The sequence below is a fragment of the Sceloporus occidentalis genome, unplaced genomic scaffold (genome assembly GCF_023333645.1).
Source record: "Sceloporus occidentalis isolate IW3139 unplaced genomic scaffold, rSceOcc1.0.p SCAF_189, whole genome shotgun sequence".
Classification (NCBI taxonomy): Eukaryota; Metazoa; Chordata; class Lepidosauria; order Squamata; family Phrynosomatidae; genus Sceloporus; species Sceloporus occidentalis.
This window is the reverse complement of record NW_028317169.1, coordinates 679,162-692,725: the sequence shown is the minus strand read 5'-3', so window position 1 is coordinate 692,725 and position 13,564 is coordinate 679,162. Positions and strand designations below refer to the sequence as shown.

Here is a 13,564-nt window from a genome sequence, read left to right as displayed (position 1 = left end):
ATTACAAATAAATGATCAAGCCTTATGTTTAAAGCCCATAGTAAATTATCATAATAACAAAGGGGGTAGCTCGCCAGAAAACTATTTCAGTACTAAAATGCATGTGAATAACAGGTTTCCGCCATTCTAAATGTCAATGAGGTTTAGAGGGGGTAGAAGTTGGTTGCCTCTGCTATACTCATGAAATGTGTGTGTATATATAAATATATATATACCGTATATATAAAAAATATTTTAAGTGTGTGTGTAGATAGATAGATAGATAGATAGATAGATAGATAGATAGATAGATAGATAGATAGATAGATAGATAGATACTTATCCCACATGAAGCCATTTGTTACATCTCTGCTGTTAGTTTCTTCATAGTTGCTTCCAATCAGTGTTTGAACCAAAATGTCATTTATGTCTAAACACCATTCTGCAGGACTCAAATGGCTTTTAAACAGGAAATCAATGGTTCTTTTGAATTTGACACTTACTAAATACATTATGACTTTATAAAAAAGCATTTGTATTCATGGCCTTTGAGCTTTCAAATTCCAATATTTGCTAAAACAAGCAATTACCAAATTAAAAATACACTTTAAACCAGCATTTTTTATGTGCAATATTTAAAATGTGAAACGAAAAAAAATATTTTAAGAGATTACAATAGATCATAAAATGTTAACACACTAGGTGACAGTTATCTGCATGAAAATATTTGAATTTAGATTTTCGCATTAACCTTTAATTCCACCGACCACTTGATTCCTTAGTGAAAAGACCCCCCAATGTGTATTTCAAGCCCTAGTGAATATACATGCAAATGTGTGTGTGTGTGTGTGCATATTAGAATATGTATGTATGTATGTATGTATGTATGTGTATGTATATATATATATGTATGTATGTGTATGTATATATATGTATATATATATATATATATATATATGTATATATATATATATATATATATATACACACACACACACATATGTATTTGTACATATATTGGATCTCATATCGTTTTCATCTCATGTGCATGTGGCGTCCTACACCTGCCTGCCTGTGATTGATTGATTGATTGTAATTCACACATGCCTACCTTCCTGCCTTTCAAGCCTTATGTTGCAAGTAAGTTTTTCAACATATCTAACCTTAAACACTAACTTCAATTTTGAAGGTTTTAAATGTATGATAATGTCATGTTTTTCACAATCTTAATAAATATGAATCCTATTTACTTTGTTGATTTTACAAAATCTAAGTATTAGGAGAACTGTGCTAATAACACATGAAAAATGTTGGCTAAATATTAAGAGAGATGCTCAATGTTTTTTAGTATATTGATTCAATGTGATAAGAGAATGTGTAGCATTTTTTTTTAATTAAACTGGAATAAACCTAAGTTTTGTTACAGATCCCACTCAGATAATTATATTGTTGGCGTATTGACTTTATTTTCTCATTATCTTAACCAGCCCGACAGCTAAGCCTATTGAATATACTCAGATGGGGTTTATTCACTGATTTTTGACCTCCCGTACTACTTTTTGCCATGCCTAATAAACTGTTATATTGGTGTGGTTTCTTCAAACATTTAACTTAGCTATGTCTCCTCTACTCCAAATAAAGTGTTTCCCACACTTAAGTAAAGAAAATCCTGCTCACTCATTTGTGGATCAATTCATGGAGACAATGCTGGCACCCAAGGGTCTACATAAAATGATTCCTTAAAAAAAATGTAAGTAGAGAATGAAGTCTTTCTCAGAACTTTCATAGCATATGTGCTTTTATGTGGTCTTTGAAAGTCTCAGGAATGTCCAGGATCTACCACTAAAACACAATGACAAGACCGCCTCTTCTCCAAAAAGTCTATTCATCTGCACCTCAATGAATTCCTAGTCGAATTAAGACTTCTTCATTTCCGTACATCCTTTTGTATTCTGCCCATTCATCATATTAGTTAACAGATCACCTTATATTTAAATACATCAGGAATCTCTTATTCATAGGTCCAATGAAGATTGTAAAAATTAGATGCAAATTAACTTTTTTGTAAGCACATACCCACTTAATGCTTTAATTTCTATATGTATTGTTTATACACTCACTGGCCACTTTATTAGGTACATCTGTTCAATTGCTTGCTAACACAAATATCTAATCAGCCAACTCAATGCATTTAGGCATGTAGACGTGGTCAAGGCAAATTGATGAAGTTCAAATCGAGCATCAGAAGGGGTAAAAAATGGGATTTAAGTGACTTTGAACATGGCATGGTTGTTGGTGCCAGACGAGCTGGTCTGAGTATTTCAGAAACTGCTGATCTAATGGGATTTTCACACACAATCATCTCTAGGATTTACAGATGGTCCGAAAAAGAGAAAATATCCAGTGAGCGGCAGCTGTGTGGACAAAGATGCCTTGTTGATGTCAGAGGTCAGAGGAGAATGGGCAGACTGGTAAGAGATGACAGAAAGGCAACAGTAACTCAAATAACAACTCGTTACAACTAATGTATGCAGAATACCATCTCTGAACGCACAACACATCGTACCTTGAAGCAGATGGGCTACAGCAGCAGAAGACCACACTGGGTGCCACTCCTGTCAGCTAAGAACAGGAAACTGTGGCTACAATTAACACAGGCTCACCAAAATTGGACAACGGAAGACAGGAAGAACTTTGCCTGGTCTGATGAGTCTCGATTCCAGCTGCAACATTTAGATAGCAGGGTCAGAATTAGGTGTAAACAATATGAAAGCATGGATCCATCCCGCCTTGTATCAACGGTTCAGGCTGGTGGTGTAATGGTGTGGGGGACATTTTCTTGGCACACTTTGGGCCACTTAGTACCAATCGAGCATTGTTTAAACTCCACAGCTTACCTGAGTATTGTTGCTGACTATGTCCATCCTTTTATAACCACAGTGTACCCACAGTGTACCCATCTTCTGATGGCTACTTCCAGCAGGATAATGCACCATGTCACAAAGCTTGCATCATCTCAAACCGTTTTCCTGAACATGACAATGAGTTCACTGCACTCCAATGACCTCCACAGTCACCAGATCACAATCCAATGGAGCACCTTTGGGATGTGCAGCAGACAAATCTGCAGCAAATGGACCAAACTCTCTGAGGAATGTTTCCAGCACCTTGTAGAAAGTTAGAAAGTATGCTATGAATAATGAAGGCAAAAGGCAGTCCAAGATATACCTAATAAAGTGGCCAGTGAGTGTATTTTTAATGATAAAATGCTATAAAAAAACCCCAAAACATTATGATGTCATCCAACACTGAGCTGGGTCTCATGATGACTAGTGTAATTAAGATGGCATGTATCTTTAAAAAAAAAGTGTATTTTCATAAAATCCTACAAATCCTACAAGTCAAGCTCAGACTGGCTATATGGCCCATCAATTGCAGATGGGCCTCCGGCTGGCTGGATGTTGCAGCATGCAGCCAGCTGCTGGATATGCTAGGCTGCACACTAGGTGAGTTTAAAAATGTAGCATGCAGCCACACATATCCAGCCATCAGCTGCGCTTATGTCATCAGGGGGCCACTGGCTTCAAAGAGACGATCTGTCATCGCCAGTGCAGCGATGGAATATGTCCATTTTCACCTAGGTAAAAAATAAAATAGGTGTATAGTCTTTGATGCACTTAACTACCGTTTCCTACATTGAAAACGGAATGCAAGAGGGCTGAAGTCCCACCCAGCCTACATCTGTTTCATAACATGGCATTACCACCGGGGGTTCTTGTCAGTCTTATCCAGTTAGCTTGTTGATACAGAGTATAAGGTAGAACGTTAACTGCTGCTTACCAAAGCTTCTGCAATTCCAACATGAGAATGATAACCATATTACAAGGGATGGGAGAGAGCGAGGCAGCGGAATGCACAGAAGTCAATTAAATCTGAATGTGCCTGAACTATTGATTTTGACATTTAATATGACATTTAATGGATTCTGCAATTTTTAAAGGTGGTGTCTTTAAGAATAATAAGGTAGGAGAAACGTACGTGCTGACGGGCCAGTTCAGTCCAGCAGAGAAGGTCTCGATACCAGCAATACCCTTGTAATATCCAAAAGATCTGCCCATCTCATGACATAAATGTCTAGAATATCGGTGACAATTCCACAAGATTAACATATAAATAAACCTCCACAGTGAAAATGACAGATTCTACATTTCAATTACATAATTAAGAAAATGTAATGCAAATGGCAAATCTCAATGAATTAATATATTGAACATTAACTAACACTTTTAGCGCACATTTCTGGAACCGGAAGTGTTAATATTTGACTCTAGTAGCTATTCCTGAAGATCGGTTGTAAAACAATGTAGGTCAGCAATACAGCAGGAAATCGAGAGACTCATGGAACATCCAGGGAGATGTAACAGGAGCATAAGAAGCTAGTGACGTCACCCAGTTCATTATTAGCTACTAAGATCCTATATACGTAGTACGGATAAGAGATAAGACAGGAGATCCTCCAGGAGTTTAGGGGACTCCAAGCAAATCAATGTATGCGACCCATAGTTATCACATTCAAATGGTTTAATTTTATGTAAAAACATTGCGGTTTAAAAAAGAATTATAGTGGTAACACTGCAATATCTTGCTTGCCATTTTGGCACTGAATCAGTTAAGTATTAGAGGAGCACTGAAAGTCCTTGTGTGGTCCAAGCCATTCTGTAATCTAAACTGTGTTAGGGAATAGGTTAGGGACCCTCAAAAAGTGATATGTTAGATCAAAGATTGTGACATCAGACAAACCTAAATGGAATCTAGGCAGTGGGAAAGCGCTCCAGAACATTAGAGCTAATTACATGCTAGCGCTAGTAAACAATCTCCATTCATTCGCTTTATAGTACTGTACGTATTAAGGTTGTTTAAGAAATGACTACACCTAAAGAAGTTTCTGACAACCTGTATGTATAAGGGAAAATAAATCAGTTACACAATTGCGTGGACAGTGATTGGAACTAAGCAATAGTTTTTTTCCATTGAACCTGCAACCTATTTCTGCCGTCGCATCATAATCCTAGAAGACATGTTAACATTCAAAAGGACTTTCTTTTCTCTGGCATGTCTCCTAGGATAATGATTTAATGGCAGAAGCAGTTTGGTGGGCCTTCACTTTCTATAGAAAAGGAAAAAGATATGAGTAAAGAAAATGTCATGTATTTTTTCTTTAAATGTTTTTATTTATCATTGTAGCCATAAAGTAAATTAATTTTGGATACAGATTAGCAAAAAATATTAATTAGCCAGATGTATATTTCTGGCCATGTTAATTTACATCTGTGTTGCTGGTAAATTATTGGGTTAATGGGAATTACAGCTAGATTGTATTCTTGTGACAAGGGCCCTCTTTATCTATTAAATATTATTTCATAACATAACAAGACGGTATGGATGCTATTCACAAGCAATAAGCATTCAGCCAATGGTAGAGGGAAGCTCTGTGATGCTTAACTCTCATTGGCTACACCATGTTCTAATTTGGAACGCTTACGTACAAATATAGACTTGTTTTTGTGTAGGTAGATAAGAGCGTGAGTCTGCTTGCCTATGCAGGAAACTCAACAGCAGAAATGTAAATGATTTTTTTAGTAAACAGTAAATTTGTATGAACATATCATTTGATTTCAAGCACCATAAATCACCGTTAAGACACAGGCAGTTGGACTCCCCATATTGGAGAGTAACATTTGGCTCATATGATAAAGTGGCAACTGGCATTAATAGGTTTTATTCATGATCATTACTTCCTCTGTATAACAGCCCCTTATCGGTAATCAGCTTGAGCAGTTTATGTAGTGTGACACAGGCCTATCCCAACGCCAGTCCCATAAGGTACCTAAACATATGCATTCATATTGATTTTTGATTGATTTTAAGTTATTATGCAATGCATCAGAGCTGCACTGTCAGCTTTGTTATGGGAAATCAATGAGGTTCCCAAGTAAACTTTAACATTATTTGAATGAACATCAGATCGTTGGTTGGAAATGGCGAGACACGCTAGAAGCAACAGCTAAAAAAATGTCATTAGGTCAAAAAAAGGAAGAATAGAAATGGGGGGCATTAACGCAGCAGGGACATCGGCCCTAGCAATGATCTGCCAGCAAAACCTGTGCACAATAAAAATTAAAAGCATTGGGAACAAAGGACCTTTGAATTGTGTCCTAGTAATAAAGAGACGTGGTCTGCCTAAGTGACCTGTATTCAATATAGTGACGCATTTAAAAAAATAATAATTATATATCATGTGTACTGAAAAAAATGGTGTTCCATTCAAAAATGATGTTTATTAATATACCGTCAGCTTGCTGCTGTTCATGGCAAGAATTTGGAAGGACAATCCCAAATATATCAAATATTTAAAATCGCATGGATGTCTTATTTAAAAGCACTTATAGTGCCTTGCCCATTGTGTCCTTGATCACACCTACATAGACATTTCACACATCTCTACAAACTACCCGGCGCTTCCTGTATGGGACGTATTGACAACTGTAAACGGACAACAGCTGTGGCGTCGAGTAATTCATATAACTAAGCTTACCAAAGACAAATTTGTACAAAGTATTGCTTCACACTTCGTTAGTGTGACTACATCCTCAGAAGGGTCATTAACCATCAGACACCTAGCAAAATGTTTTTAAAAAAAAAAAAATCTAAAAACATCAAAAAGGGTCTAAATTTAAACTACTAATTTATCCCAGGACTGGGAATTATCGACATCCTTGATCCTCATATGTACATTACCCTGTTAAGACACTGTTGTAATAAATGTAGTAGTCATGGTTTTATAGAGTTAGGCCTTGTTAGCTTTTATACGAGAATACATACAATACACAGGTTAGAATGGAAGAAACACTTCTATACTGTATTGATTTGACATTTCCCGATAAATATGACCCTATCCATTTGCTAAACGCAACCTTTTCAGCAACTACTTTGTCCCTTTGGTTGCACAATAATTCTAGACGTAGCAGTGATCTTAATCGATTACCTCCTTATAAAGAGGTCATTTGTGTGTGTTTCCAATTTTTTAAGAGAAATTGGTGTGTAAAGCCTGAACATTCAGCTAGGAAAGTGTTTTTCAAAAACAAAACACTATTTATCGGGATATCATTTTCTTTATCTCAAAATCTGAGTAAAAAGGACCGACACTGCTTACCTCATTGTAAGGCTATATAATCATGCAACAACTATACTACATAAACATCATTATTACACCATACAATATCTAGTTCTAGGACTAATATGGAGTTCTGCAGCATTACGATGGAATTTGAAAGCAAATCTACACCAATGAAATTAGCAGTTAATGAAATAAGGACAAAAGGGAAAAAAGAAAGTGGCAATTTTAACAATTAAGTTTAAGTAAGAAACAGCAAAGGGGTGGTAGTAGAATACGGACATTGGTGCAATAGCATTAATTTGTGGATGGTCCCACTCTTATCTTTTTATCTAGACAGCGCCAACACATAAAGACGGCAGAGAAGGCCTTGAACAATGTTTATCAAAGTAGTTTAGTACTATACAAAAGGCATGAATGGTTAAAACCAAAGTGCAGGATTGTTTGCAACTCATCCCAGCTGTTCTTAGAAGACAACTCCTACTACAAATCATAGGAGTGGTAGCCCAAGTTTATGTGTAAGAAGTTCAAAATCCACTTGAAGAATAGTTGCTGCTTGACACATTGGTGTTGATGTAATAAACTGTCACTTGCTCTACTGATTCTCATACTCATCCTCTATGCGTCCCTGAACTAAAATGTTCAAAACTGGATTTAAACATCAAAATATTTTTGCACGCTCAACCTCAAAGCATACCCACGGAAATTACCATGTGATTTGTGTCTACATTAAGTACATGCTTCCATACAATCCAAATGACTGATGTCTCTATATGCATTATATTGTATTATCAGTGATTAATGATATGGAGGATTAATTAAATAAAAAATACTGTCATTAAGAATCCGCTACAAAGATGTAATGATATCAAAAGACCACCTAGGTTTCAAAATTTCTAAGACACGTGATCATTGAGTTAAGTGTGTAGGGTAGACAAACATTGTGATGCTGAAGAAGGGGTTAAATAAAAGACAATGGTTTTAAATAATACAAAATGTAGAGCAATGTTTACATGTAATACATTAACAGAAACCAATTACCTAACTGCCGATCCCATGATGTTCACACAGCTGAGGGAGCATTGATACTAGTATACCAGAAATTATCATATCCCACACGTATAGGATATCTATACTAAAAGTTGCGTACATCCTAATAAAATCTGTAAAACCGTAGAACCCAAGAGAGTCTTTAGTCAAAGACCATGCCTTTTATTAGGAGGTCTCGTTCCCATCTCAAGAATAGGCCTCTGAGGTCCAAAAAGGAACTAGCCTTCAATTTCTTCCAGAGATTTATCGAATATGAACGACACCAGAATAATTAAGCACCTTTAACCCATAATTCTTGGGATATCAATTCTGATCAAATATCACAAGACAAAAAAAAATGATTTCTGTAATATTTTATTTGATTTATATAGAAATAATTAAAAAACATGAAGTAGCACCATTACTTAAAATTTTACTTTTTTATTATGTAGAACTTTAAATGTCAGAAAAATAAAACTCTTGATACAATTTCAAATCTTGTTTCAGCAAATATAATATTAGTATTTGACCATGAGGTTAAAGGCCCTTTTTCATAAAATAAAATATACTTTGTGTTTTTTTTTTTGTTTTTGTAATTTTTTTTTTTAAACTTTGCTCAGTAAAGTACATTTACGCTCAATTAACGTCACCTACATATACATAAACAAGTGGTAAACAAAATGTATTAAAATAGAAATACTAAAACTATTGGTGCAACAGAATTTTGTAATCTCCACAGAAATTTATAATTTTATACAAATGGTAGAAAGCAGTTAACTGGTTCCTTTTTTGATGGCATAACCCTTTGATGGCCAAAAGAGTGGCATGGCCCAGGCCTTTGACACTCAAAGAGTTAACAGACTAACAAGTCACGTTTCAGTTTTTTTTTCTCGTAATAATATAGAATAAAATATGCTTTATATCACGGAATAGAAAAAGATATTGGGTGAATCAGGTTTAAAAGATAATTTGTTTCAGAACCTATAAAATCTTGATCCCAACAGAATACTGTTCAAAACATTTTGCAGTTTATGGTTTATTCCTCCCCACCCCCATTTACACCTGTGTGATATTAAAATAATACAGTGTTCTTTGCCGTCAGGGCATTACTAAAAATAAAAAGATTTAACTCAGCTACAAAAAAAGTTCACTGAACTTAAATTAAAATACTTGTAAACATCTTTGCAATATGAAATATAATCTTTCAAGTCAAAAAAGAATAAAATACTTCAATCTGTATTAATGCAATTCATTTTTAAAACCTTAAAACGCATTTATATTTATATATGTATATATATATTTAGAAGATATGTTACAATTTAATATTACTTTGTTAAAGCTGCAGTATCATGGTTTCTCCCCAGGAACGTTTTGTTTTTTTCTCCCATCGATGTTCTCATGAGAAAAAAAGGCAATAATATATATATATATAAGCATTCAATAATTAATCAATCATTCTAAACTTCAAAATAAGCATCCTACAATCTAATAGCAATTAGGGACACATCACTAACAGCCCACATCAGAAGCATTTCTAATAAAAAATAATATATTAATAAATATAATTGAAGGAAAAAAGGGGTCATCTTTCATAAAGTACAGTGTTCTTTTTTTTTTTTTCTTTAACCAGGATTTCCTTTTACTCGGAGCATGCAATCAAGGTGGCATTTTTTCCTGGGCTACAATACAAATAAGGGAAAATATCCAACAAGTTCCCTTTAAAATGTGCAGATACTGCAGCTTTAAAGCTGCATTCCCACTTGGCAAGGTAAAAATTCCAGTACAGTGAAGGCCTTCATTCAACAACCCTAGTCTTTGATTTTTAACCCTAGCAAAACTGAAAAGGGTCTAACTTGTATTGTTGCTCCTTCCAGCAGCTAGGGTGTTAAACGGCCATGTGACTGCATATATTTAGGCTGATTTTAAAGGCAGGCCTCACTGTGAATGGTATACATATATCTGATGCACTGTTCAGTATTGCTTCTGAAGTGGGTGCACGTAGATCGGTCCATGCAAGCTATTTACATGATGAAGCAAGGGTAGGTACCACTGGGAATAATGTAAAATATGAGAGCATTAGTTAATGAGACATGCACTGGCTACTTCTGCCTCATTTGTAACAAAGGTAATGAAATAATGCGAGAGAGGTTACAACACTCAGCAATAACTCCCTGGTGCGTGTACATATATATAGTCAACATACATACATGTACACACATAATTGTAGTGAAAAATATTAAGATTCTATACACAGGCATGCGCCTATGGCACCATACAAGTGGGAATGTAGATATAGTATTAGTATTGGTTTTATTTCCATATTTCTGTAGAAACAAGTGTGATTATTTGCTCTAGGAGAAGATCCGTATAGCCTGAGTGACTTCTGTGTGGCACACGGGGCACTGGGGCTCATTCTTCTCGCAGATGCGGTTGGCACACTCCATGCAGAAAAGGTTGTGCCCGCAGGGGACCAAGGCAGCGATCACTTCGCTCTCAAAGCAGATCGAACAGTCGCGGCTGCCTTTCCTCCTCATGCCAGACGAAGAGGAAGAGGAGCTGGAAGAGGAAGAAGAGCTGCTGCTGCTGCTGGAAGAGGACGAAGACGATGATGAGGAGGAGTCGGAGCCCAAGTTACCGTAGGCGGAGTAGCTCAGGCCACCACCGGGGTCACTGCGCACCCTGCGAGCTAAGGGATGCTCTGGGAGCACGCTGCTGTGTAAGGGAGGGGAGAGCCTGGGTGGTGCTGTGCATCCCACTCCGTTGAGGCGCCGGTGGTTAGCCAACAAGGTGTTGGCATTGGTTGGGTAAGAGGAATTGCTAGTGCCAGAGGTGCGCTCGAACTGTGACCAGAGCAGTGTTGTGCCAGGTGGGGCCGGGGCAGGGTCAAAACTGGTGTCAAAGGTCAGCTCCGTGCAGTCTGGCGAGATGACCTCGCTGGCATACACATATCCATTGCCGTTCACGTTGTTGTTGTTGTTGCCATTGTTGGTGAAGCTAAGGGCAGGGCTGGGAGGGCTGTAATCTGCCAACCTAGTGCCATTTGTGCCACCAAAGTAGGAGTCGGTGGATGCACTGCCGAGGGAGCTGGAGCTGTCGTTGCGATAGCTGGAGAAAGCCTTGCGTGACCCCGAGTTGGAGTTAATGCCCGAGGTGGGTTTGCTCCAGAGGCTCCCTGTGCCGTGCAAGTCAAAACCAACATCAGTGCCATTGGCGTGGAAGTCATTCTCATCAGTCAGCTCAATGATTCCCCCTGTGCGCACGGCAATGTGAGCCTCTATCTCCTCCCGTGCTCTATCCACATTCTCTGGCATCCCGGTTACCTCGAACACAGGCTCTTTGTCTCTGCTCGGGGTGACTATGTAGGTGTGGGTCTGCTGCTGGATCCTTTTGATAGTTGCACCTTTAGGTCCTACCACCAGACCCACCACCCTGTATGGAACCCGCACCTGGATGGTGGTCTGTCCTGGAAGGTTGGGGGGTCCAGGAACGGAACCTCCATTTAATGCATTCTTGTTCCTAGAGGCTCGTATCATAGAGAAGTGCTCAGCAGCAGAGATGATTTCTCTCCTGGCCATGGCTACATCTTCCTTTCTCCCAGTCACAACAAAGACAGGCTCCTCCCCGCGGACTGGGGTCTTGATGTAGGTGTTGGTCTTCGCCCGCAGAGCTTTGATTTTACAACCTGGGTAGCAAACAGGGACATAATGGCCAATTACTCAAAATGCAAGGGAAAAAAAGACACATTCTATGTCACATAAAGATCTAAAAACCTACAGATGGCAAAAGCTGAGAACTAGTTCTAGAATCCAAGGGCACAGCAAAGGTGGGCAATGCACAAACTGCAGTGCCAACACAGCACAAAGCAACAACAAGAAAAATCATGCACACAACAATACATCCAACACCATCATGCCAGGACTCACACAAAGAACACTTAGGGGCATCTACACACAAATCCTTAATAATAATAATGGTAATGGGGCATGAATTTGGATAATTGTATGAGTTATATAATGGTATATAGGCGCTGTGGGTCCAGGATGCCCTGCATATGTGTTGCTATGTATATAGGATGATGCATAATACATTGAGGAAGCAGGAGTGCACTTTTCTTTGTCTGGATGAGCAGTGCTACCCACAGCATTCCAGCGGACACGCAGAGGTGCGCGAACAAAGGAGCCTGCCATCCCGTGCGCTTACCTTGCCTGCCCACGATCTCCGCCACATGTTCCGAGCTAGGCACGGGCACGCACTCGGTCATGTTGACGCTCTTTTTCCGGGGCTCGTTGTCATACACGGAGCTCTCGTCATTGTCCAGCCCCAGCAAAGAAAGCTGATCGAGGGCAATCTGGAGAGCCCTCTGGTCATCAAGTGTTTCTCCTCCTCCTCCGCTCCCATTCCTCTCCATATCGGCAAACAGCGAGCTGGGCATGGTCAGGTTCCCCCACTCCACTCGCCTCGGTAGTAGGAACAGACACAAAGGAAAGCAAGGTGGCCAGCACTAAGGAGAGAAGGAGGGGAGGGTGGCAGCCGGAGCTGGAGCACTGCCTCTCGCCTTCAGCTTAAGATTTCTTTGTACCCCCCTCCGCTCTGGATGCTGTCGGCCGGTCAGTGCAATATCCTGGGTCCACCCCGACCTCTTCCAGCTCCCCGATTTCTTTATGTCCAAAACAAATGCCAGAGGTGGCAGCGCTTCTTTAAGGAGCCCCTCCCCGGCTCACTCAGCGTTTTTCTCCCCTCCTGTCTGAGCCACTGCAGCCAGACGGCACTAGAGGGGGATAAGATGGCTGTGACGTCACCGGCAAGGCTTGACAGCACAATGGAACTGACACGAAGACTAGCAAGCTCTATTGGTTAAACTGGGTTATATAGGGCGGTGCTTCGGGAAACTTGGCACCGCCCTCTCTCCGCCCTTTTAACTGGGATAGAGAAAAAACCTCGTTTCTTTGTTGTCTAATGCAGAACAATAAAGCCCCCCCCCCCCCCGGGGCCGTTACTCAGAGCGCTCCCCGTGTCCTGCGATGTCCTTTGTGTGTAGAGCACAGAGCACACTGTCCCTCTCCATTCACAGGATGCCCCGGCCCGAGCCTTACTTGCAATTGGCTATCGACCTCAAACTACTTTCCTCGCTACTCCCAAAGCGGCACTCCGCTGCAGCACGCGCCCGCATTCCTTCTGTGTCCGGTCCTGCCCCGTGTTACCGGCATCCCAAAGCGTGACCCCTTCTCTACACAATAAACATAGCCGGGCTCACGAGAAGCCTCATCAGGCTGTTCTTTATGCCGGGAGGTTCCTTGTAACCGTGCTGTTAGCTCAGTTTAGAATGTGACCTACCAGGAGACCCCATCTATGGCACCACTCCAGCAGTCATGTCGTACAAAG

At 39.5% G+C, this 13,564-nt stretch overlaps 1 protein-coding gene across 1 annotated transcript; it reads right to left on the bottom strand.

Moving 5' to 3' along the window:
• Positions 1-10,533: 10,533 nt before the first annotated feature.
• LOC149278427 (RNA-binding protein MEX3B-like) lies at positions 10,534-12,614 on the bottom strand. Its single transcript, XM_089501975.1, has 2 exons — positions 12,383-12,614; positions 10,534-11,864 (listed from the first exon to the last, which is right to left on the bottom strand). The coding sequence occupies exons 1-2, from the start codon at positions 12,612-12,614 to the stop codon at positions 10,534-10,536; spliced, it is 1,563 nt and encodes a 520-aa protein (XP_089358101.1).
• Positions 12,615-13,564: the final 950 nt, after the last annotated feature.